At 40.9% G+C, this 27,628-nt stretch overlaps 1 protein-coding gene and 1 non-coding gene across 3 annotated transcripts in view; one reads left to right on the top strand and one right to left on the bottom strand.

Moving 5' to 3' along the window:
• The window catches only part of HSPA12A (heat shock protein family A (Hsp70) member 12A), a 61,827-nt gene that overhangs the window by 23,777 nt on the left and 10,422 nt on the right, over nucleotides 1–27,628 (top strand). For both annotated transcript variants that reach the window (XM_063132706.1, XM_063132705.1), the window contains exons 4-7: nucleotides 5,204–5,390; nucleotides 6,677–6,781; nucleotides 9,726–9,842; nucleotides 26,739–26,910. In XM_063132706.1, coding sequence (XP_062988776.1) covers nucleotides 5,204–5,390; nucleotides 6,677–6,781; nucleotides 9,726–9,842; nucleotides 26,739–26,910 — 581 coding nt within the window. The remainder of the gene's footprint in view (nucleotides 1–5,203; nucleotides 5,391–6,676; nucleotides 6,782–9,725; nucleotides 9,843–26,738; nucleotides 26,911–27,628) is intronic.
• LOC134403223 (U6atac minor spliceosomal RNA) lies at nucleotides 4,062–4,178 on the bottom strand. The gene has a single exon (XR_010025762.1). It is a non-coding gene; the product is annotated as a U6atac minor spliceosomal RNA (small nuclear RNA).

Genomic DNA, 27,628 nt, shown 5'->3' with positions numbered 1-27,628 from the left:
TTTATCTCAGCGGGAGATTTAAACACATGCTTAACTTTCTCTCATTGATGCAAGGGGACTTTAAAAGCACAACTGAGTGGGATCATGCTGAGAGATTTTGGATAACAAGACAGCTCAGTCTAAAGAATGTCACTTTAAGGGTAGTGATATGCTACAAATACTGTCCTTGACATTACTGAGCCCTAGTTAGTAACAGAATCTTACTCCAACTCTTTAATGTTTCTTTGTTACCAGCAAAGTGCTCTGCAGAGAATAGAAGCAATGAAGTCCCTGCCCAGAACATGCATAGTCTATGCTAGATGCATCATAAGGGTAAAGAAGCTGATGCCAAGGATGTGTAGTGGGGATGAATCACGGGTCAATCACTTATGAATAGAGGAGCAGTGATGGTGAGGCTAGGATGGTCCAAGAAAACAATGTTGATCATAAGGCAAGCTAGTTGGGTAACAAGGAAAAAACTGTTCTGTTCAAGCATAAGAGACAAGATGCCCTTAATTATCATCCTTGTACTTGAGTTCTTTTATTCCTTGTCCCCTAATGTAATTAAGCCCCAAATCTCTGCTGATGTACATGGGAACATAAGAAACTGCCTTCTTATATGGATCACTGATGCCAGATCACTGATCCATATAGCCCAGTATTGTTGACACTGACCCTGTTCAGACAACATGCTAAGCCATAGTGGTTGAGCATTTTGAGCTAAACATTATGGCTTAGCTTGTCATGTGAACCATTCCTAACTATCGTGGCTACATAGCCACGTTTTAAACTCAATAACCATTTGCTGCAAAAGGGTTAGTGGCCTAACCATGGCTTAGTGTGTGTGTTGTCTGAACAGGCCCACTGACTGGCAGCAGGTCTCCAGGATTTCAGGCAGGATTCTTTCCTAGCCCTACCTGGAGATGCCAGGGATGAACCTGGGACCTTCTGTATGCAAAGCAGGTGTTCTGTCACGCTGAGCTACGTCCCCTCCCATGACACTGTTATGCTAATCAGTAATAAAACAATGGAATGTCTTCCAGCAGAATATCACATTGTTTTTTAGCTTAGCGTTTAATCATATAATGGATCTATGTAGATGGCTCATTGCATCTCAATGGGGAAGTCCAGGTGTTTCAAGATGGTGAGCTCACACATATGTATTCTCCAAGATGGTGATCATAGACATTTAAAACTATATTTCCCAATGGAGTTATCATAAGAACATAAGTGCCATGCTGGATCAGACTGAGGGTCCATCTAGTCCAGCACTCTGTTTACACAGTGGCCAACCAGCTGTCGACCAACGAAGCAGGACATGGTGCAACAGCACCCTCCCACCCATGTTCCCCAGCAACTGGTGCACACAGGCTTACTGCCTCGGATACTGAATATCTTTGCATTCAAAACTAGTCTGAGCTCAAAGCTAGATCTGCCAAAACCTGGCTTTGAAGGATCTGCGCCTTTAATAGCAACAACAGGAATCGGTACTCTATGATATGCAATATAGCAATAAAGGGCTCATGACTCCTTCAGTTGATAATCCTAGCTGAGGGCTTTGCTTTTTCAAAATCCATGCCAACCAACCACATTCTGTAAACTTGTGCATATTAAGAATATTTGCATGTTTCCTCATCTTACACAATTTATTATTCTTTTCCTCATAAGGTGGTGGAAAGAGCTCTGAAAGCATCACAAATTCTGCTGAGTTCTCCCCTCTTTTCTTAAGATTTCTTGAGGCATTGATTGGATAGTTTCAAGCTCATCTTCACATGCTTTTAAAAATGAAAGCTGAGATTCTCTGGCAGCCAAATGTTGTTTCTGTGTACCAATTTGTGCAGTGTCCAGCTTAATCACTGGAATGCACACGGTCTTATTGCACTCTCAAGAATTGGGGGCATTCAATTTATACTGCAAATTAAAGGAATTGTGTGTCCAAACACTAAATATAGGTTTGTGAATCTTCGGCACAATATCAATGAGAAGTTGCGTTGCTGTCAGAACTGCAGCTCAAAGGCGTTCATCCCAGAAAGAAGTCTAATGCAATTTCTATTTAGGAAAGAATAGACGGTTGTCACAATTAGTCAACTCCTAAGTGCACTTTCTATTAACATAACAGTCCATGAGCAAGTTAAAATTATAGTGATTAAGGATTCCTGATCAAAACAATACCTTTCTTTTTACCCTGAGTGTGCAGCTGGTGTAGTATTGGTTCAATCACTGAACAATCCAGTGTAGAATTGGTGACATATTACTTGGCCCTTCTCCAAGAATACCAGAAAGTTGTATGCCTGCATTAAAATCTAAGATTTTTTAAACTGGCCATGTCAAGATTTGTCATTTGTCCATGGGCTTTTAGGACTTGTATACATTCCTGTGATTACAAGCAAACTGAACTAGATACTCATATTGATAACAAGTAGGGGATAAAAATGAACTCCTAGCATTCTATCAGTGGGCTGTATTTATTCTATTAGTGGTGCTGGCAGAAATGAATGCTAGCGCAATGGGGAGCTAGCACTTGCTAGGGCAACCCCGGAAACTATCCCGGATTGGCACTTCTGGAATGGGACCAGTCATGGGAGCTTGCAGAAGAGAGCTCTACGGACTTGCCTCATTCCAGAAACATAAATTCTGGCTAGTTTCCAGAGTTGCACTAGGTCCCCATTGCCATGATCATTGGATACTGCCCAGTAAGGCTGTGTACCATTTTGGTTCCAGATCCAGCCATTTTATAGCCACAGTTGTGCAAAATATTAGATCTATGATAATACAGAGCCTCCATCTTAGGTAAAAATGGCAGCTTGCATGGAGCGGGGTGCAAGCAGATGGGTCTGGTAAGTCCAGGAGGTTTGAGGGGGTGAGCCGGGGGGGGGGGGAATCAGCCTTGCACCTGGGAAAATGGACATCTGAATAATTTGAATGTCTGGGGCACAATTAGGAACTGGATTCGAAGTGGGGTGGATCGGGGCAGAGGCGGAACAGGGTTGATTCAGAAGCTCCGAATCAACCTCCCAAGTGGGTTGGGGTGTCCATGCACAGCCCTGCTGCCCAATAACTTAACATGTTTATAATAATAAATCAAAAGAATAGAGAAGGGTTAAAACTAAAAATAGAAAAGGAAATTGAATTTTGAGAAACAGGAATATTATGTGGGACAAAACTAATTCCTAACACAGTGCTATTAGACATCTGTTTTCTTTCATCTGCAAAACAATGAGCAATATTGCTGATCTCGTAGCTCAAACAATGCTTTATACAATTAAAGGGGACTTCTTTCCAATAGCTAAGCTGAGGGACTGAACCTCACCTTTTTTCCTCAATTCTTCCATAGTTAGAAATAGTTGAGAGCGCTTTTTGCTCATAGCAGGCAGAATCTGGCGGGTACGTCTTACAGAGACCACATAACAGCGGTCTTAAAGGAATTGCACTGGCTGCCTATACGCTTCCGGTTGGAATTCAAGGTGTTGGTAATGACGTTTAAGCCCTAAACGGCTTGGGACCTCGATACTTGAGAGAGCATCTCTCCTTATATATGCCTGCCTGAGACCTTAGATCTGTTGGAGGAGCCCTTCTCCACATCCTGCCAATGCAACATATACATTATGATGGGAGAAGGGAGAGGACTTTCTCTGTGGTGGCACTCCGACTGTGGAATGCCCTCCCCTTGGAGGCCCGATTGGCACCAACGTTGATTTCATTTCGACGCCAAGTAAAAACATGGCTTTTTAACAAAGCCTTTGATGGTTAAACTCACTGGCACATTGTTTTAACTGCTTTTAAATTGTATATTGTATATTGTTTTAACTTGGATCATGGTTTAATTTGTTTTTAACTGTGCATATTTATTGTTTTATACTGTATGTTTTTATATGCACGCCGCTCTGAGATCTTAATGATATAGGGTGGGATATAAACGTTTTAAATAAATAAATAAATAATGGGGTGCTTCTGCCCCCGCCGATTCTCCTGCACCCGAGATTCCACTGTGAAAGTGTCCTCCACTGCTTGTGCAATGGCGATTTAACATTTCCAGGAGCAACCTGAAACTAGCAGAAAGGAGGCAGGATGGTAGAGCTCGCAAAAAGGACCTGCTTGCACAGTGGCATTGGTGGGGTAAATGGGAAGGATGGAAGCACCCAGGACCTCTTCCATCCATATCAAGGGGAGTGCTAACCTTCTTTCTTTTGATAGAACACAGAATCCATTTTTAGAGCCAGTTCATATATTACCTTGAGTCACATTTTGTACTTCAATTATTCTCTTTCTGTGAGCAACAGCCAGATGCAATCATTAGACAGATCAGGAGAGTTTTTATCACCAGACATATCTGCATAGTGATACTTGTCAAGAATGAGACATGATCAGTTAGCAAAGCTGATCCTCATCAGCCACATAGATCCCACTTTGTCCTATCCTAATCCTCTGAAATGCACAAGAAGAGAAATTCATAGGCGCGGGGACAGATGGTGCTGTATATGTCAGGGAACTTCTTCTTGCACTTTCTCTTTAGTACTAAAACTGGGAGTAAGGGAGCTGTGATCTGTAGGCCGAAGGGAGATCTGGATCTATTGGTAAAACTCTGGATAATTTGCAGTAGTTTCCCAGTGATTTCGGACTTCCAGTTGCTTAATAATAGCAGCAGTGAAATGACTGCCTCCTTTTCCTGCTGAAATTAAGAGAGCTTGGGGTAACCATCTGTGGATTTTTGTGTGGAAAGACTGTGTGGTCCATTCAGTTCTAGGACTCAAAACAAATTCCTGGGCTCAGGATTTTTTAATTCAAAGTGTATATCTTTTGAACCAAGCTCAAGTTGATGGATCTCAGGTTTCTAGTAAAAAAACACAGTAGATCCTGCAAGCCTGAAGTATGCCCACCCCTGAACTAGATAGTTTTAAAAGATTATTAGACAACTTCATGATGGACTGACTCCTTGCTCTGGCAAACCTTTCTTTGTCCTCTGAGTATTATGATTTCATAGAAGACTTGTCACAATCCATAGGATGTCCTTGATATTCAAACAGTGGATTTGATTGATTCCAGACCTTCTCAGTCTGAGCCCAGTATTATTTTTTCATTTTAAAAATGTATATACTGCTTTTCATTAAAAACACACACATACATTCCAAGGAGCAGCAATTGTGTTCTCTGCAGCTTGCATACTAAAGTATGTTGAAATACGCCAAAGTTTTAAAGATTTTAAAAGGTTCTCTCTATATTTTAGGCGATGGGAAGGAGGGGACCCTGGTGTGTCCAATCAGAAGACACCAACAACTATCCTCTTAACTCCAGAAAGAAAATTCCACAGTTTTGGTTATGCAGCCAGAGACTTCTATCATGACCTAGATCCTAATGAATCAAAACACTGGTTGTATTTTGAAAAATTTAAGATGAAGCTTCACACAACTGGTGTAAGTAATAGGAGAATTCCACACTTCTTCTAAATTATTTATTTTAAGTATTTACCAAAAAGCATGTAACATTTTCTGCAGCATTTCTCTCTCTCCCCCAACCCTCTCTTTCTGAAAGGTTCTCTAGCCTTTTAAAATTAATACCATTCTTGACACCATCAGTTACATTTAGTTTTACTTCATAAGGTATCAGCACATCATAACATGCCTGGGGTGGAATTTACGTTAGTATATAAGCCACTTCAAATTTTATGTGGCAGATGGGTCTTCCAGTGAATACTTTCAAGCATGAATTGTCTGCAGAAATTCAGGGACAGGCAGGGGACATACTCTGGAACAGCGTAAGCTGCCTTACACTGAAACACACTATTCGTCCATATTATTATTATTATTATTATTATTATTATTATTATTATTATTATTTATTTATATAGCACCATCAATGTACATGGTGCTGTACAGAGTCAACATTGACTGGCAGCAGCTCGCCAGGATTTCAGGCAGATTCTAGCCCTACCTGGAGATACCAAGATCGAACCTGGGACCTTCCACATATGCTCTGCCATGGAGATATCGAGACCCATAACTGGCTATAATTCCATATGCTGATTCTCTATCCTTCTTGCACACATGTCTCCCGTTTATATATTACAATAGCCACAATGGCAAATACAAGTGTATGTACAACTAATGTATCTGCTAAGCAAATAATGATTTAGAGTTTAGTGAACATTTTCACAAGACACTCTGCAGTCACAACTTTATTCCTGTAATGACTAGGTGGCTACATGGATAAAGATCATCTTGCAGTTGCAAATATATATAATTTAATGGATTTCTAGCCAATATTTTACAGTGTATACCTTCCTAAGGCAGGAATATTTATTAACATTCCAAAAAAATTAAATTTCAGTAAAAAAACAAGAGTTAACATTAAAATACAGCAGGAGTTAAAAACAGTTCTGAAATAGAATGATTGTAAAACCACCCAAATGATTTCTTGATAAGGTACAATCTGATTATTGAGCCTTTGGCAAATAGAAAATCCCAGGTTCAAATTGTTTTTTCCATCCACATTTTTGTTTTTTCTAGCCACATTTTGGCCAAATGAACTTCATCCCAGATAAGTTGATAGCTTCAGGCACAGCAACCTTAAGGCCGCATAATGCTAAATTTGGATTTCTTTGAAACCATGCTAACAAGGACAAAAGCTTGACCCCTTATGAACATGAAAATGGCACAATCTAGGAAATAATCATTATTTTCTTATTATTCCCTTCCTCCAGAATCTCACTCTGGAAACAGACCTGACAGCTGCAAATGGCAAGAAAGTCAAAGCACTTGAAATATTTGCTTACGCTCTGCAGTACTTTAAGGAACAAGCATTAAAGGTAAAGAAACCCCCTCCGTCTCTAGCCTTTTATATTTATAACTGTGACAAATGTTGGCCCAATGAATTTAACCTTGCCAAACTTCAGCCCGCAGCAGTTTTTGATGTATACAAAGTGGAACAGCTGTAGGAAATGCAGAAGCGCTGATGATGTGTAGTGTCCTAGATATTGTACACAACCTCCTTCCTGGCCAGTGTGCTTCTGCAGAATCCCGTGATGCACAGGCTGGTGGTGCCATCCAGGCTCAGTAGGAATCAATGAAAGCCGCTTTTGACATTATTTCAACACCACCCGCCTATTTTCTCAGTGTAACAAAACTCTTAGCATCAAGCAGTTTTATATCCAAGATACTATGTTTGAGTAAGGGACAGCAAAGAACCACCAGATAGTTCTTCATGTCAAATCGGAATGGACTTATCTCCCAGATTGAGTGAACAGTGGTTGTTCATTCGATCCTTGAACCTGGGGCATTACTTTTTGCTTGATTCTATGAGTTCAGTGATAAAATTTATGTCCTACTCAGCACTGCTTCAATTGTTGCATCTCTGTTTGCCTCACTCTCTTCTTGTTGCATGTGAGGTACTTGATGCTCATACATTTTTTTCTTCCATTATATCAGCTAACCAGGGCAGGATCTACACTACTGTTGGGGCCCAGGACACACTCCATATAGTTGTCAACACTGTTATAAAGTGCTTTAAAACAGTAGTGTAGATCCAGCCTGTATAGGATTATTTTTCTTGGTGTAAGAGATTAGTTGAGAGGTGAGCACCCCCTTGCACATTTACATTTCTAAATTGAATCCAAAGAAGTTTCAGTGGGCCAAAACAGACATGTCTTTATATCCATATCTAGGAGCTACATCTTTTTATTTATTTTTTTAGTCTAGAGTAAGTTTGGGGGTCTGATCCAGATCCTAAAAGCTCTTTATCCCCCATGCTAGGGTATTGATCCAGATTGGGGCCCCTGTGCCTACTCTTGTGCAAAAATGAACAGAAAAATACATAGCTGCTAGATAAAGATTTGAAGTAATGTTTGTTTTGACTCTAAAGGTGAGACAGATAGATGAGCAGAGCTTGTTGCTTATTGCAAGTAGGGGAAGATGGTGCCCCAGCTGCAAGACCCATCCCTGCTGCCAAGCCACTCCCACCATACCTTCCCAGCCAAAGCTCCTCCTATATGATCCACTCCAGCTCTATCCATAGGACCCTCTTCTAGGAATGTCCATCACTGGGAAATCCAGTTCTTTTTTTATTCGATTGAGTTTCGCGGTGTGTATGATTTGCTTTGTTTTCCGAGTTGAGCTGTGGGCTTTTCCCCAAACTCTGGGAACTTTTTTGTGTGTGTTTTTCCCGCAGCTTCTGAAATTGGCACAAATTCCTGAGCAATTTGTGCAAATTATGGGCCAGTTTGTAGCAAATAGCACCTGTGGGGCTAAATAGCAGTGCTGAAGGGTAATTTTCAGTGGGGAACAGTATGGAGAGAAAAGGATTGAATCCAACCTTCCCGACACTATGGTCCTGATTGAGATCAGGTCTCCTCCAGCCTGCTTTTTGTGAACGAAAGTGAGTGGACATTGTAAGCATGTGCCTTTGGAAAGCCAATCAGATAAAATATGTGTTACTCAATTTGATGGACAATTGCTTTGACTTTGTATAATGCAGATCCTTACATCTGCTTCTAAACCTTTACATTTTCAAAATACTCTTTGGGGCATTGAAGAGAGGTTAACTTTATGCCTCTCTTTAGAAAGCTGGACCCATATACAATGCTGGAAAGGTTAGGAACAAGAGTGCATGTTGGGCCTATTCAGACAACACTCCAGGGACTCTCTGGGGCTAGCACTAACCTCAAGTTGTGCTCTTGCACACAACACTTTAAGCCACAGTTAGAGCCACTACCCCTGCTGCAGAAGATCTGTCTGGGGTTAGAAAGTGACCAGGGTTTAACAAAATACATCACACAACAGACATAAAACCCTGCTGCTTAACCAAAAGACTTAACCTGCAGGGTTTAAGGTGTCTTCTTAACAGGCCCATTTAAAGGAACTAGAAAACAGTGGTAGTTACATGCTGGAGCACAACAAGACCAATGTGTTTGAGCCAAAAATAAATAGAATAGGAGAATTATTTTCTGTGTAAGCTGATCAACCCCATAATACTTCCTCTTGATAAGAAGCTATTTATTCTCAGCCAGAAGTTTATAATCTTATTATGACAATCAAACCTGCTGGTTAACTACATATAGATTTAATTATTTATTTTACATTCTGTAGGCGCATGATGTACACCTTTTTGGATTCTTTCCCTCTTGCACAAAGAAGAGGAAAAAAATCCATAAGGCCATTGCACTTCGAATCATCCCTGAACTATGTTACAAATACCACTGATTCTGCAAATTGAACACAGGTTCTTAAAGAAAACACTGAAATACTATTCATTATATATTGAGCTCAGGGTCCCCCCCCCCCCAGTATCAAATTCAAATGTTTTCAGAGTTTTCTGTGGGGAAAGGAGTTAACAATTAACTCAAAAGTTTTCAAGTGTGATTTAATAATGGAAATGTACACAGCAGCCATTTAAAATAAGTAAAGTGGGGTGGAATATTTTTCATATGGATTAATGCTTAGAAAAGTAAATTTAGAGAAGTTTGCTCCCACCTTGCTTCAAAAACGCACATAAAAAATGCTGTTTTGTTTGCCAGATTTTGGGCTTCTTTCCTATGGGCAACCTTGACAAGGTGTAATTGAAACCTTGGCTTGGACAATTCTGTGCATTCCGAAGATGTCAGTCAGTTATTTAAAGAGCCTGACGTAGACATAACATTAAGAAAACATGAAACGTGCCAGTTATTTCCACAGGAGCCACTACAAAGGAACATCACTTTTAGAAACAGCTGGTGCCAATTTTGCTTCTCACCGCAACTTTGCTTTCACTTACTCCAGGAGCTGAGCGATCAGGCGGGTTCGGATTTTGAAAACTCTGAGGTACGATGGGTCATCACAGTACCAGCTATCTGGAAACAACCTGCAAAGCAGTTTATGAGGCAAGCTGCATACAAGGTAAGATTTGTATTGTGGGTGGCCTGAAGCCAAAGGCAAAGAGGAGACTTTGCAGTCTCCTAATTTTGCAACCTCAGCTATTTCTCTGTTTATTTAAAAAACAAAGAACAAAAAAAGAAAGGTTATGCTCAAGCACGGCCAATCCAACTTCCTTTGGTATTTGGGGTACCTCAGTTTCTTCTATGAAAATATCTGCTTAAAAATGACTGCATGTAGCAAAACAGCGTTTCAGAGGAGAAACTGAGGCACACGGATTGGTAGATGGCAAAGGGCTTCAATCCATTGGAACATTAATAGATAAAAGCAGGTTTATTGTTAGAGAATCAGCTCATTTGAAATTCAAAAACATAGAAGGTATTTCAAAAATGTTCTCTACTCTTGAGAGATAGGGCACATACTCACTTAAATTGCAGAATTCCAGGAATTAAAGTCAATTTTCAAGCCATATTCAGGGTCTAAGAAGCAGGCAGCTTTCCACCATTGTCCTAAGAACATGTTGTCCAGAGCAGAATAAAACAGGAACTTTTACCCCATGGCAGTGGCCTCTGCCTACACGCTAAATCAATCTCAATCTTCTAGTCATTCAGGTCCTTCCCTTGGACCTGAACCTTGGGACATAAAGTACAAGACTGCAATAGGTAGGGCCTGTGAAAAGCCAATTTGGAGATTGGCTAAACCAGAGATAGGGAGCCCCTTGAGAATCCAACCCCTTGAGATTCCCCATCTGGCCCACAGAACCTCCTTGGATTCCTCAAGGGGGCAGAATTCAAGGAGGAATTCCCACTGTTATCTCCAATCTGAGATCAGAGATAACTGCAGGTATGTGGGCAAGGGCTCCAGTTAGACAAATGGCATCATACACCACTCTCAGGGTACCTTAGCTTAGCAACAAGGCTAAGCTAAGAGATTTCATTTAAATTGAAATCCCATGGGGCATGCAGCAGACAACTAAACACAAGGCAGTTCCTGAAAAGGCCTAGTCAGGATAAAAGGTGTAACAGGCCCTTTGCTGTGTCACACAGTTTACTTCTGGCTGGTTACTTTGCAAGCTTTACTGACTCCCTGGATTGGAGTTTTGTCCTTTTCAAAGTGGAAGCAAGTCATGTCAAGCGGGCCAATGTAAACCTAGTTCATAACAAGTATGATGAAAAAAAAGGCAGAATGTATAAGAGCACCTCTGGTCTTGTACAACTTCCATTCATGTTGGGAGAGGTAAGTGTTTGCATGATAGTAGCATTTGGTATGGTGAAAAATCCATAGCAAGTGTTTTACTCTATGTCCTAGATCAAGCCATAACCCAGCCATTGGGGGTTATGCATGGGTTAAACAACCTCATGGTTTAATCCTTGCATCATCTCTAATGGCCAGGTTCAGAAGGCACACCGCAACCCTGGCATGGACCACAGCTCATTGTAGGTTAAATAACCCATGGTGAGCCTGGAATTTATTTATTTATTTATTGCATTTTTATACTGCCCAATAGCTGAAGCTCTCTGGGCGGTTCACAAAAATTAAAACCATTCAAAGTATAAAACAAGCAATATAAAAGCATGATATAAAATACAATATAAAAGCACAACGAAGCTTTTCATGTGAACTAGGTCTCTTTCTACACAAATTGTCAAATTCTGCAACCAGAGAACATAATTTCGAAGTGAAACGAAAGCCTCTTTCACCTATTACTTGTGTGAAGGCACAAAGCGTGAAGGAAGGAGTTGCAGAGCTGCCCCTCTGCCCCTGCCAATACACTGCTGTTCGCACCCCTGTGGATGCCTGAAGTGGGGAGATGCGTGTCCATAAGCCTCTTCACATGTAGGCTTCCCCAAGACCTGGAACCTTGTGTGTTCTGGGTTCCAGGATCTGAGGAAGCCTATGTGTGCAGAGGTTTATGTGTGGATGCTTCCTCACTTCAAATACCCTTGTTAACACAGGGGTAGTGGGTGCATGTCTGAGGGGGTTAAGCATTGTCAGCTGGGGGAATAGCAGCCCCTTTCTACATGCTTTGCCTTCATGAAAGTAAACCCATGAAAGAGTGTAAACAGGTAATGTTTTCTTACTTTTACTTCCATTATCCCCCTTTATTCCAGTGGGGAGTATTATCAATAGGAATAGGGATGATGGATGTTATGGGAGGCATCGGAGGTAATACAGGAGCAGAAGGAAATTACTATGTAGCCTTAGGAAGCTGTGTGAAAGGCAGAATTGCTTCTCACAGACAGCTGGAAAGTCCAAATGCATTACCTTTTGGTTTCTGAACCCAGAGAAAGCACTATCGGATTTCAGACTTTTCCGTACAACCGTAAGGGCTGTTAAAGTATGGCTTTTTTAAAAAAGAAGCAGCAGCAGCAGCAGAAAAACTGTCATGTATGCCAACAAATTCTGCATCAGACAGATGGGAGTGTGCTGTGTGGAGCTATCACAGCCATGCGAATTCCTAGAGTTCTTCCTTACACATACAGTCTCAGTAAGAATATGTTGATACTGGCAAGAGAGAAACAAAAAGGAGTGCATACAAGCTGGATGTATAAAGTATATATTAAATTTACATATTATCCCTATGCAGGTATTCAGTTTGATCACGGGAAGGCTAAAGGTAGAGAAGGGACATGGGGCAGTCAAACAAGACTCCCCGTCACTGACCTTCCAATATTGAGGATGGTCTGGAGGATTCTATTCATGACGGCTTGAACACAAGTAGAAGCTTCCAAACAGTTAGGGATCCTGCTTTATCTGAAGCCAGGGGTGGTGCTAGAGAGGGTTGCAGCAGGGGCAAGTGCCTCTCCAAACAAGGAGCTCACACATCCATCACCCCCCGCCCCCGCATTGCTGGACTCCTTTCATTACTTGAAGGAAAGGCACTTCTCACAGATAAAAGTACATTCCTGTATTATCCTCTCTGGGCCTGTTCAGAAGACACCTTAAACCATGGCTTTAACCATGGCAAATAAGGCCTTTTGCTTTATTCACTGTGCTTAAAGCTGTTGTTTAAGCAGTCTTCTGAACACAGCCTGGCTTTCTGGCTTAACCATGGCTTAAAGCCATGGTTTAAGGTGTCTTCTGAATGGGACCTCTGTAGCTCTTCTACAGTTCAGCTGCAGCTCTTGGGCCAACAAAGGCTGTGTATTTTGCAGCTGCTGAGATACTCTTCAAGATGCCAACAAACCAGTGGCCATCCACTGAGGGGAAACATCTTGCACACAGGAGAGAGAATTAACTAAATTTGTTATTTCTAAATGGGTTGCCTAATAGTAAAAAAGAAAATAAATTCTAGTCAGAAATTAATATCTTCAAAAATTAATATTAATTTCCCCTTCTGTGGTGTTGGCCTAAAGTAACCGTTTTGGGGGAATGGCTGAGCAGCCTCTTTCGCTGGCAACCTCCCACAACCTCTTTCCACGTAAAAGAGAAATCTCCTGCAGATTGTTACACATCTGCCTTCTAATGTTTAGTTTGGCTCTGCATGAACATTAAACTGGATAGGTATCACTGTGATCGGCACAGTCCCTGTGTGGCTTGTGGTTATCTAGTGTGTTGAAGTAGCGTATCTGTTGCCAGACTGCCCTTAGTTAACATGGAAAAGCCACAGCTAATGTTATGCAATTACCTGAAAAGAGTTTAGGTGTATTATTTTTATTATTTTAAAGAGAGAGAAACTGAATAATTCTACAGAATCCAGACAGAGGTTATGAATGCTCCACAGGTACCAGCATACACATATCTCCCTTCATGATCCGGGTTTTCCTTTTCTTTTCTATGATAGAGGAATATTTGGTACATGTAACGCTCAGTTCCCATGTGCCCACCAAGTATTTCTGTCTAAAAGAATAAAATGGGAAGGTCTGCATGCACAATAATCTGTATCATAGCCAGTTTGTTTCTATTATTGACTCATACTTCATATAGTGTCCTCAGCTGGGTCCTATTTCAAGTTGCAAATAAATGGCAAAAATATGGTGAGGAGGAGGGGAGGGGACGCCCCTGTTATATTTTTGAGAAGCATATGCCAATCCTTCCACTTTTTGATCACCATCTTCTTCAGCATTTAGCAAATTCAAAGTAAACAGATGATCCCTTGTTGGGTCCAACTTTGCTTCATACGTGGTTTATAAAGATGTCCATGTTGCACCTGCGTCCTTTTATTTTTGCGTTTTTTGTGTCTTTGCCATGTTTAAATGTGTATATCTTTATTCTCCCACTTAGGATATCACGTATTTGACTTCTGTAGCTAGCAAGAATGACATAATCCATTGGCAGTGATTATGCTGTGCATGTTTTCTAAATGTTTGTTTGGGTATCATGAGTTAACGCCTAACATGTTGTTAGAACCATCCTAGTCCCTTTTAAATATCTTGTACCTGTCTCTAATGTTGAGCAACGTTTTTCTCAACAGTCTATATTGTGGGATTGCTAATGCTAGTACCAGAAGCAAATCACTTAAAGGTTTCTGATGGAAGGACACGGTTGTAGGTAAAGCGGAAACATTAGAGACTCGTGTATTATCTTTGTCGTTGTCGCTTGCCTGCTGTTTGTGTGCATGTGTACTTCTGGAATGGAAACTAATTGTGTAAAAAGAAAAGTAGACGGACGTTCTCTCAACATTTCCCATCTGTGGCACCATGGAATGCTGTCGAGTACCGTCTACATCTGTGGTGGATTCTGTGTGTGTGTGAGTGTTGTCTGTAATTGTGTGTTTCTCAACCAGATTGATAAATAGTGAGGAAAAATAAAGCTTTTAGTTGAGAACTTACATCAGCTTAAAGGGAAGGGACAAAATAACGAAAACACTGATAGTTGAAACTCCCAATTATATTGTGTATCATTGTAACCTGCCTTCTGTACCTCTTTGAGTGAAGAAAGGGAAGTAAAAATGGGGGGAAATGAAATAAGAAATTCTGATATTGGGCAGATTGCAGTAAATGAAGGAACTAGATGTTGTGGGCTAGGAAATGGTATTTTAGTAAGATCTGTTCCCTAAGGATAAAGGAAGATTATAGGTCAAACAGAACCCACTCAAGTATATCAACAGCATAATCCTATACATGCATATTCTGAACCAAGAGTACAATAGTGCTTATTCCTAAGTAAGTATTTATAGGATTGCAGCCTAATAATTTTACTCGTACTGCTATTATGTATAAACAGATGAAAAAAAGTCGTCTTATGGCTGAAAGATGTCTTTGACAATAGTGACAGAAGGTGCAACCAGAATTAAAGAAGAGTTGTTTTTTTATGATGCTTTAAGATAGGGTGACCATATTTTGAAAACCAAAAAGGAGGATACCTCAACATGGCCGGCCCCAAAGGGTGTGTGCCCACCCCAACATGGTCTTGGTCACATGTTTGATTCTGCAGCTCACAATTAAGACAAACCTGTTCTAAATAAAATCTTAATGTTAAAATCACTGAAATAAAGAATAAGTGAGACATTCAATGTATCTGAAATTAACTTCACTCACTCCTACTTCTGTAGCTTTTGCTATACTTTGAAACTTTTGCTATACTCTGTGTGATACAGTTTCCCCTTCCTTCAGATATCTTTTCTTACTGCAAATCCTTTACTGGATGACCGTAGCTTCACCTTTCCTAACGTTTAACACTCTTTCCCCATCACTTTTCTCATATCCATTTCTACCACTGAACAAATGAAGCAGTTGACAAGTGCAGAAAAATCTAGTACAACAAACTAGCAACCTAGCAATCAGAAAGAGTATAAAATACTATTGCCCTGCAAAATTAGCCATGGAACAAAATGGACTGGCTGCTGCTGTTGGAGGTTCGGGGGGCAGCGAAGTTTTGGAGACGGGGAGCTGGGAGGCAAGCGGTGGTGAATGGGAGCAGCGGGAGCAGCAGCAACTGGAGTACAAGTGTCACTGGCTGCCACCCCAGCGAGGCAGATGCAGCACGCCCAGCCCAAGCAGAGCGAAGCGCAGCTGCTGCCCCTGGCTTCTCCACCTCTTGGTCTTGCGGAACATCTGGGATGAGACATCAGACACCTCATCCTGGAAGTCTCACAGGACACAGGACTTCCGGGAGAGGTGGGAAAGTTGCCTAGCACTCCATCCCGCTGACTCCTGAGCCGGCTCTGGAGGCAGCAGGTTGGAGCATTAGGCAGCCGTGTCGCTCACTGGCTTCCAGGAGGCAGGGATGTCAGCGATCAAGCAGCAGCTTCCCTGCCTCTCCTGAAAGTCTCGCATTCTGGGATGAGATGATTGATGTTTCGTGTGACGCCAGACACTTCATCCTGGAAGTCTCGCGACACACGAGACTTCTGGTGAAGCTGGGGCTTTGGGATTTCCCCAGACATTGTTAAGAAACATTAAAAATCTCCCCAGACCTTCCAGGAGGGAGTAAAAACCCAGGGTAACCGGACAGTTGGTCACCCTATTTAAGACAATGGGCAGTATCCAATGCTGGCAATTCACCACGTATAAACAGATTATGCTAGTGCAGGAGTGCAGATCCTCAGGCCTGATGGGCCAACTCCATACCCCTGTGGCTCCTAACTCAGCTTTCCAGGGGTCATCAGAAGCCCATGTTCCCTTCTTTTGGTGCCATCTTCTTTCCTCCCACGATTAATTGTTTGGTGGTTTCCTGGCTTCTGTGCATTCCAAAGGGGAGGAATGTTTCTCCTTAATGCTTTGTTACTGGCAGAAAGTGCTTTCAGATAAAATATACTAATTTTTGGGTGAGGGGGTATTGCTTTTGCCTTTGGCCCCACCTATCACTAGAATGTGGCCCATGAGAGCTTCTCACCAATGGAATTTGGCCCTCACATTGAAAGAGGTTCTTCACCCCTGCACTGGCAGGAATGGACTCTGCCATCCCATTCTGGAAATGCTTATTTCAGGTTGTTTTCAGTTGTGCCAGGAAGCGCTACTTTCCCATTGCACTAGCAGTCATCCCAGCTAGCACAGCAGCACTTTTGGATACTGCCCATTAGCTTCAGTTCATGGCAGCATCATTTGTCATGGCGAGCAATAATTACACTTGTTAATTGGGGAGGGAGGATTTCATTCTATTAATTTAGTAGGAATATCATGGTGTTTTGCTACCAAGGATATTTTTGTCTGCAGGCCTAGAAATAATAGATTGGCAAAATCCCATGCAAGCAACTTACTACTAGTGTCTCTCTGTAACAGCAGATTTCACAGACACTTCCCAAAGTGATAATGCTGTACAGTCAGCATTCTGTTTGATTTGCATTGTCATGGCTGTTGGCATCTCCAAAGCATTTAGAAGAAAAGAAAGGAAGAGTGGAGAGCCATTCATGTCAAAAGGCAAAGTACAATGCAGTAAAAATATGGATATATTTGCTTGAGAAATGTTGACTAATCTGCATTTCTCATGAGAAATTCTATTATTATTATTATTATTATTATTATTATTATTATTATTATTATTATTATTACATCCTATTACACTTGCTTGCATTTCCCTTTTCCCCCTGAAGGCAACCCTACTCATGGGTCATCTTGTAATAAAACATTGGATACCCATAGCAATTGATCTGGATTTTGCTGACTTTGTGGCTGACTTCTTGCTATGAGAGTTTTTAAACAGGAGCCAGACTTACTAACACATTTCAGTAATAAAACTATGACTGGTCCTTGAAATCTATGATCGTGCCTCTTCCTTAAACTGAAATTCAGGTGCTGAACCTTGACTTTAGAAAAAGGGATTAACAGTGCAATCCTATGTATGTCTTCTCAGAAGTAAATCCCACTGAGTTCAGTGTGGCTTACTCCTAGGTAAGTGGGTGTAGGATTGCAGCCTCAATATTCTCAGTAGAAAAAGGTTTTCTTCTGCTTGCTTTTTTTTTCTGGCAAAGACATTCTTTCAGCTCACATTTCACTACAAAAACTTCAACCACAGCATGTGCACTGGCTGGAATTCCTGTCACGTGTCACTGGAAATCAAAATATTGCACAAGGGCCTAAAGTGTTGAAGGAATATTTTCTGAAGTGCTGGGCTAACGTTCAATCACGTTAGCCCAGTCACTGTCAAAGCAGATCATAAGTCATAAACAACTTAAGACAAGGTTACCTGAAAGATCATCTCCTTCTATTTAGACCCTTTAGACCACTACTATCTTCAAGAGAGGCCTTGTAATATGTGAAATGCCCTGCAGAGTCCCATCTGGCAGAAACATGTCCAGATATTTAAAAATGCGCCATTTTGTAATATGTTGTGAACCACTTTGGGATTTTTAAATAGGAAGTGGTATATAAATATTATAAAATAAATAATAAATAAACCTGATGAATGTCTTCTACAGACTTCAGAACAAGAACAATAGCTAGTTCATCAGTTCTTGAACTATATGCTTTCCCTGTTTAGCCATAATATTTTGATATTCAGGCCCAGTTCATATGTAACAATTTCATTCCAATGAATGATGATTTATTGGACTGGGTTGTATGTCCACATTGGACTGAGCTATGTGCCTGCATGCTCATAGGAAACTACCTTATACAGAGTCAGACTCTTAAGAACATAAGAAGAGCCATGCTGGATCAAACCAAGGGTCCATATAGTCCAGCATTCTGTACACACAGTGGCTGACCAACTGTCGATGAGAAACCCACAAGCAGGACCTCCTGCCCAAGTTCCCAGCAACTGGTGTACATAGACTTACTGCCTCTGATACTGGACGTAGCATATAGCCTTTGGGACCCATAGCCATCGATAGCCTTCTCCTCCAGGAATTTGTCTAATCTCCTTTTAAAGCCATTCAAAATCGGGTGGGATAGCTAATACCCTGGAAGACAAAAACAAACTTTGAAGTGATCTTGATAGGCTGGAGTGCTGGGTTGAAAACAACAGCATGAAATTTAATAAGGATAAATGTCAAGTTCTACACCTAGGAAAAAGAAACCAAATGCACAGTTACAAAATGGGAGATATTTGGCTCGGCAATACTACAAGTGGGAAGGATCTTGGAATTGTTGTAGTCACAAGCTGAATATGAGCCAATGGTGTGATGTGGCTGCAAAAAAGGCAAATGCTGTTTTGGGCTGCATTAATAGAAGTATAACTTCCTAATTGCGTGAGGCATTGGGTTCCCCTCTATTTGGCACTGGTTAGGCCTCCTCTTGAGTTTTGTGTCCAGTCCTGGGCACCACACCTCAAGAAGGATGCAGACAAGCTGGGTGTCTGTGTGTCAGAGAAGGGCAACGAGGATGTTTGGGGTCTAGAAACAAAGCCCTATGAGGAGAGACTGTTCAAACAAGACTCCTGAAGAACATCAGAAGGATTTGGAGCCTTGGCTGAAGATTTACATCTTAAGTAGCCAGCAAAACTGAAGTACTGAAGGTGCCTGACAGAGCTCCAAAGGCAGGGAGTTCCTTAATGAGGAACCACAACCAAGAAGGCCCTTGAGATCTAGCACAGACTACTGTGTGTGCCCACCAGATCACTTTTAGCAAGAGATGGCAAAAAATGTTTCTAATCTGTTGTATTCTGCAGGGTGGCAATTTTTAACATTTAAAGATGAATATATATTACAATTTCCACAAATCTGACATTTGGAGATCACGGTAGAAGAGGAGCAAGTGCTTAAATATGTATGTATTCATCATCTGGCCTTTATTCTTCAGTGTATTTTTTTGTTTTGTTTATTCGTTCAGTCGTTTCCGACTCTTCGTGACTTCATGGGCCAGCCCACGCCAGAGCTTTCTGTCGGCCGTTGCCACCCCTAGCTCCCCCAAGGTCAAGTCTGTCACCTCCAGAATATCATCCATCCATCTTGCCCTTGGTCGGCCCCTCTTCCTTTTGCCTTCCACTTTCCCTAGCATCAGCCTCTTCTCCAGGGTATCCTGTCTTCTCATTATGTGGCCAAAGTACTTCAGTTTTGCCTTTAATACCATTCCATCAAGTGAGCAGTCTGGCTTTATTTCCTGGAGTATGGACTGGTTTGATCTTCTTGCAGTCCAAGGCACTCTCAGAATTTTCCTCCAACACCACAGTTCAAAAGCATCTATCTTCCTTCGCTCAGCCTTCCTTATGGTCCAGCTCTCGCAGCCATAGGTTACTATGGGGAATACCATTGCTTTAACTATGAGGACCTTTGTTGTCAGTGTGGTGTCTCTGCTCTTAACTATTTTATCAAGATTTGTCATTGCTCTCCTCCCAAGAAGTAAACGTCTTCTGATTTCCTGGCTGCAGTCAGCGTCTGCAGTAATCTTTGCGCCCAGAAATACAAAGTCTGTCACTGCCTCCATGTTTTCTCCCTCTATTTGCCAGTTACCAATCAAGCTAGTTGCCATAATCTTGGTTTTTTTGAGGTTTAACTGCAACCCGGCTTTTGCACTTTCTTCTTTCACCTTTGTCATAAGGCTCCTCAGCTCCTCCTCGCTTTCACCACATCAAAGTGGTGTCAGGACAGGAAACACAAAACAATAGAGACAGCATGGAGAATGTCATTTCCTGTACACTGAAGTTATAATTAGTAAGAGAACTAAACAAATCCATGGGCAGCATGCCCCAAAGCATGTATGTATTGTGAGCAGATTATATACCAAGTTGGAATGAGGTTTCATTCTTATTTATTTGTGTGTAAGAGTACAAAGCTTTTAGCCAAGTCCTCTATGCCCCTTCCTCTTGGACTATAGACTTTACCCTAAAGATTATAACCCAGGCTTAAACTGCAACTTGCTACTGTGTCCAGTGCATAGCTACTTTCCCCCCTTCTGCTCCATGGTAGCTTCTTCTTCTCCTCCTTCTCCTTCTTCTTCTTCTTTGCAGTAGTGAAAAACACTGCTTCTTCTGCTGAAGAATGAAGTTGGGGTGGTGGTACAGTAAACAAATTTGTTTTCATCATTACAAAATCCTGCCTGATGATCTGTCTCAGCTGACAGTCTCAGCTGAAAGACTCAGAAAGTCTTTCTTTTTAAAATTTTATTTTTTGCAAAATTTAAATGTTTAGAATTTGATCGATTTAGCAGCATAACCTGTAGAATTCTGTACTAGTCATACAGATTGTCAAATGCTGTGTGTCAATAAATGAGAGCTCCTCCCTTGCTTCTCTCATACCTCCACGGCCCTAATATTTTCACCTCATAATCTGCCAGTACTTCAGTAAAAACATTCCATATTCCATAATAAGATATCGGAAAATTCTACAGCTAGAACAGTTTGCAATTCCCATAGTTCAGTAAATATGGTTAAGCACCCCACTTCTGAGCAGTGAAAGGTTTCAATGGTTCCAGTGCTTACTAAGTGTTGTTTATCCAGAAGAAAGTTATTAGAGTCTTATGGTATTTCTATGGTATAAGATTTATTTGCACATATATACAGGCATAAGGTGAGGATCAAGAGAATTAACACACCCAACAGATTCCTGTTCCCCACCAGATTTCTAGGGGTATCCGTAATGCCAAAGCATTTCATGCAGAAGAGAAAAGCCAGACCTATACCTTGTGACAGATCATTACAAATGTGGAATAAAAAGCAGGATATATCACTATGAAAGCAGTATATGTTAAGAGTCAATGGGCCCCAACAGTTATCAGTGCACTTCAATATTGCTATAAAGCAGTAGTGTAGGTCTAGCCAAAGTGAGCTCTCTATGCCTCCTTTCAGTCTGTTCCAGCGCAGATATTCATCTTTAAAAGATAAAAATAATAGACCTATGCCTTCTTAGATCATCCTGGTTCCCACTGAAATGCATCACCAAGACCTTATCAGCTGTCCTTTGTCCGGTCTTAAGTGGTGTTGCCTCCAGGGATCTACACTGATAGCTCTACCTACAGAAATCTTCCAGTCAAGACTTACAGGGCAGTATTCCACAATCACAGAGGAAAAATAAGCCAAATAAGCCATTAAGAGCCTCCTAATTAGCATAATTACTCTTGCCGGGCTTCAGTTGGCGTGATGTTTGTACCTGACAAAGATGGTGGCTGGAGTTATTCACAAACCACCCTAAAACCCCAGAACCACCCCAGTCACCCACCCTTGCAGGGTTCGGATTGACACAACACCTCTCTGTGAGGGTAATTATGCTAATTAGGTGGCTTATGACCTGCGTGTGCAGGGATTGTGCGAACCTGGTCAGTGTCAGAAGGGATCCTGAATTTCTTTGAAATCACGAACTGGGCTGTAAGAGACCCTTGACAAGGTCATTCAGCTTGGGTTTGTTTTTGTATGTTTTTGTGGTTTTAAATTGTATGTTTTTGTGATTTTAAATTTTTGTATATTGTTTTTAAGTGTTTTTATCCTATGTAAACTGCCCAGAGAGCCTCGGCTATGGGGCGGTATACAAATAATAATAATAATAATAATAATAATAATAATAATAATAATAATATCTCCAAACTCATCACAATATATCCTGTTTACTGGTTTCTTCTTGCAAATGGTGCTCCCCGTTTTGAAGAAATGGGAAAGTGTCAGTGTAGGTTTTGCAGCGGCTTTTGTCAGATATTTGATCTAGTGCTTTAGATTAGTAGAACTTTAGAAATCATTTTAGGGAGTGGCTAATGTATTTCATATTTGCAACAGGCATATTATGGTTATTATCATTTCTTTGCTAATTCCTATGTTTGCTGTAGGAAGGCAGAAAGATCCTCGGGAACAAAGGCACGTGGCGATTTAAAGCTACAGCCCCTCACGGCTGTACTTCATTTTCCGCCTGCAGAATATCAAACGCAACGGGGAATTAGACACATTAGCAATATTAGAGGAGATGGAGAAATCTACTTAATTATCACTTGCTGGTAGAGACAGATAGTTGTCAGCGAATGGATTGGGGTTATTACAGCATGTTCTTGTGGATGTGATTCTTCTGGTGATACTTTCACTTATGAATTCTCTTGTCTACATAAACATTAATGTTTGTTATGAAGCTATAATGTGGTATGAGATTGTAACATTTTGAAGGCTTAATTAATTAAGGAAGCATAATTGATCATGGTGTTAAAATGCATGGCACAAGAAATGTGTGCTAACAAATTTCAATTTACACCTGCTAATTGCAGTAGTTAGGTTTGCACAAATATATGGTTCTGCCACACTAATGGAATACACCCCAGTCCTGCATTTGAATATGTCGCACAGCTAACTGCTAATAGCTTAGGTACTCAAGCGGAGAAGGACCCGCTGTTGCTCCTGGTAAATAACCAGGAATGTTTTAGAGCATTCTTGCAAAAAGATGAACTCAGAAATTAAAAGGCTTATGCAGGCTAAATGAGCTATCAAATATTCACACTGTCTATAAAAGCTATGTTTGATTGAGCCTCTGCACTTCATGGAATAAAATACAATTTATCCCTAATTGCACCCTTAGTAATATGACTTCATCCATTGCACCAATGCATGTGTCGGGGCTGTTTGTCTTTACAGCAGTGTGTTTAGAAGAAATCAAAGCCACCTTGCTGCAGTGGAAGAACGAAGGTTATGCTGGGCAGAGCAATCTCTCTTTCCTGCTTAGAAAACCTGCCAGTGTCTAAATCTATTGATGTCAACAGTAAGAGACTTTCTCAAAGGATTTGTATTTCCAAGGTCAAACATAACGGGCCAAAATGCTGTAAACAGTGAATTCTGTTGTCGAAGCAGGTTCAGCATCAAATTGAGAGGCAGATGTGTGCAGGAAAAACCCAGTCTGCCTATTTTTTGGTCTGGCGTGCCTGGTATAGAGCACTTGACTTCATATCCCACTTCAAAGCATAAATCCTAGAAGGGCATTGGTGCAGCAATCCCTCGGCTTCTGCAGTAATACAATAATGGTCAGATTCCTTCGCTGGGTACAAAAGAACAATTGCCAGGTTAGGGCTTGCAGTCATGATTAATTAATAGTAAGGATGAATTTTCACACCTATTTTGTCAGGAAAAAATGTTTCCAGGTCATGATTTCCCTCCCCCTTTCCTATGAAGGCTCCCAGCATGTTCAGATTTCTTTCCCATGCCATTCTTAAAGTTCTTTCAAAACCAATGCTTCTTAGAATAGAGTAGAATAGAATAGAACAGAAGAGTTGGAAGGGGCCTATAAGGCCATCGAGTCCAACCCCCTGCTCAATGCAGGAATCCACCTTAAAGCATCCCTGACAGATGGCTGTCCAGCTGCCTCTTGAAGGCCTCTAGTGTGGGAGAGCCCACAACCTCCCTAGGTCATTGGTTCCTTTGTCGTACTGCTCTAACAGTCAGGAAGTTTTTCCTGATGTCCAGATGGAATCTGTCTTCCTATAACTTGATGACATACTTTAAAGCAGATTTTGTTTTGAAAGTAGTCTGTGTGGCCATAGGTTTTCTATACCAGGTCAAGTAGTAACTTTGTGGGGTGGAGGGTTGATATTCATTGGGAAAATGGTATGTGTGTGTGCATACCTTCATCGGTAAATTGCTTCCCCACAGGTGAGCGTCAAAAATGCAAAGGCACAAACTTGCATTTACTGAAAAGTCAAAACACACTTAGTCCACCACATGTATATTTAATGGATGAAGAGCTTTGTGTACTTACTTTTATGTATGTATCTAGTCATGTCCCTGCAAGCTCCCTTCGCTGCTACAATGATGACCATTAATGCATCTGGGAGTGTAAAGGAACTGTGTGGGTCACTGCAAAAGGCAGACCACAGAAAGGGACGCTGTGCTAAACCCCACACAACTGCTTTTAGAGGCTACTGCTTCCCATACTTCAGGGAAGGGGTGGAGAACATGTGGCCCTCCAGAGGCCGTTGGACTGCAATTCCTATTCATGGATATTGTTATATTTTAAGGACAACCTTTTTGTGTTTGGGATTTGTTTGCTTCTTCCCTTTAGTGATTCATTCTCAAAGGGGGCTCAGTGTGCTATCTTGTAGAAGCCTAACCATAGCCTTGAGAAATTTCAAAAGATGGCAATGGGGAAACATGTTTCATGTTTTGTAGAATATCATGTCACTCACCCAAAGTAGATCATACTGTAGGAAACCAAAACCAGGATGCATTGAATAACATGTATTTAAGAAAGGTTCTATCCTGCCCTTGCAGTGCATCTGCATCGCTCAGGGTTACTTACATCAATTAAAAACAAAGCCATCTCATTTTAAAAAGTAGCAGCATAACAAAATAGAAACAAGCTCAGCACACTGCAGTAGCAGGGAGCTTTGTGTCTCTGTTATGCATCTATTTTTACAAATATGCCTAAATCAAATAGGCTGTTTCTTCTGTAATTCTTTAGAAGATGTGAATGAACTGCTCATTTTAAAATCTGGCACACCAATATAGAATGTAGAAATGTTCTTAAAAATAGATCATAATACAGGCGTTAGATGCTTAGTAATCAAAAGATGCTACATCTTTAAACCAGTCCTACAATGAACCATCCTGTTTGTGACTCGCTTGAAGTCATTTCTAGGAAGCAATAGACGTCAAAGTATTGGAAGAGGATATGTTGGAGCCAGTTTTTTGAACAGGGACAGGGAATCAGTGGCTCTCCTAATGTTGTTGGACTACAGCTCCCATCAACCCTGACTGCTGGCCATCCTGGCTGGGACTGATGGGAGTTGGAGTCCAACATAATTGAAAGGCCGCAGGTTCCTCACCTTCCTTTGGCATGTTATCTTCAATCCTACTGGGCCATGCATGCTGCAGTGTTGTTCTTTAACTCTTTCGCCACTGTTGGGATTGGCTTTCAGACCCGCTGAGAATAAAATACTTCTACTTGAAATGGAGCATGGCAAACAGGACTAGGTCTTGCAAATAAGAGAAACCACATGGGGAAAGATGTGTGTTTTGGTGCTAACCGGCATTTCCTGATACTATGCTTTGACTATTTTACAGTGCCTTGCATGAAATAGTGACAGAGGTTATCATGATATTTCCAATAATATGGGCCCATTTAGAAGACACCTTAAACCATGGCTTTAACCATGGTGAATAAAGCAAAAAGCCTTATTCACCATGGTTAAAGTCGTGGTTTAAGGTGTCTTCTGAATACAGCCCAGCTTTCTGGCTTAATCACCGTGGTTAAAGCCATGGAATGGGGCCTATAACTTGAGAATGAACACACCTCTTAGATAGACTGTTGAGAGCCCAAGGATTAGGTTTGTTTTTGATATGATAGATATGATTCGGCCAAAATTAAGCACATTTTAAGCTGATTTCAAATCTGAGTTTTGAAATTAAGCTGATTTCAAATCTGAGTTTTGAAATTAAGCTGATTTCAAATCTGAGTTTTAAATGTGCTTAACTTTAGCTTGAATGTGCCCCATCTATCTAGCCCTAATTGTTGCATGATTATGTTTTTGAGAGTATTTGTAGCAGGCAGGAAAGCTGGGATGTTGATATTCAGGAATCTAGCAAATATATTAGTAGCCCAGATAAATGTACCCATTGCACTGGGCAACCAGACCAGATTTGATTTACATGATTTGGCACTGCATCTTCCTCATATGCTACCTTGGGCATTTTTTATGGAAAGTCAGCATGCAAATATAACAAACAGATATTGGGCAAATACAATTTCAGAGGATAGCTACATTTAATGTTGATGAGGCAGGAAAGCCAAAGTTAATTGTCTATTTCGTTTTAGGGATCTGAGATCTCCTATGAAGCTTAACTAGATGCTTAGAGAGTTAATAATTTACTCTTAACATATCTTTGTTTATCTCGGTATATCACATGCACTTGTGTCATTATTTTCAGTAGGGAAAGTGCATGCATCTCTCCTGTTTATGAATCTGTGAAACAAAGTAGAGTTTCTAACATCAACCACAATACTTAGTATATGACAGGAAGGTTAGCTAAAAATAATAATAATAATAATAATAATAATAATAATAATAATAATAATATCAGGATTAACAAAACAACTTCACTCTGAAGGCAGTCAGAAATCAAAGCTGTTTGTTCAACTGATTGGTTCCTTTACTTTCCTCCTCCCCACTTCCCCATCCCTGCTTTATAATTCTCCATGCACAGGCAGGAATGGCATCCTCCGAGATTCCTGAGCAACTGATAATTGCCTTGGAACCAGAGGCTGCATCCATCTACTGCAGGAAACTCCGCCTTCATCAGATGATAGACCTAAGCAGCAAAGCGCCCGTCAATGGATACAACCCAAGCGAGACCATTGGCACTGGCTTTACACCAGGTACACCACATTAAACCAGGCTTTGATTCAGTGCTCCACCTAATTCTGCTCACCCTTTCTTGCCAAAATCTTTTGTAGGAAGGTATGTTCAAAGGCTTACTGATCTGATTTACATGATGTAGTAACCAGGATGAGTTATTACATAACACAGCATAATTATCATATTGTATATATCAGTTGTTTTGGATTACAACTCCCATCACCCCCAGCCAATATGGCTAATGGTTATGGATGATGGGAGCTATAGCCCAAAACATCTGGAGGGCTATACATATCATTGGGGGAGGCTAGTTTATACAGTCAGATTGATTATAGTATGAATTAAGTTTGCTTTTTTCACAGAATCTTCGGTGTTCCTAAACAGTATTCTCAAATGTCAGAATGTATCAAACAGTATTAGAGAATAATAAAACTTTGCAATAATGAAACAAGAAAAGCACATTACTACAAACAATGCAATTAGGATTATTAAAAGCATAATAGGAATCGTAGCTAGCACGTTTCTCAGTAAAATTAAAATTCTATTCCTCTCAACCAACCAAGCAGTCATCATTAACATCTTATAGTTACCTATCTAAGCAAGTATAGTTTGCAGAGCTTAGGTAAACATGTTTGGTAGGCTTCTTGCTCTCCCAGGATTTCTCTAGGCAATTAGATCAAACTCCTGCCCTTTATAACTCTTATGTTGATGACCTTATCCTAAGTTTTGGACCTCATC

This window comes from Elgaria multicarinata, chromosome 8, assembly GCF_023053635.1.
Source record: "Elgaria multicarinata webbii isolate HBS135686 ecotype San Diego chromosome 8, rElgMul1.1.pri, whole genome shotgun sequence".
Classification (NCBI taxonomy): Eukaryota; Metazoa; Chordata; class Lepidosauria; order Squamata; family Anguidae; genus Elgaria; species Elgaria multicarinata.
Note: the sequence above shows the minus strand (reverse complement) of the source record. Positions and strands in the feature narration are given on the sequence as shown.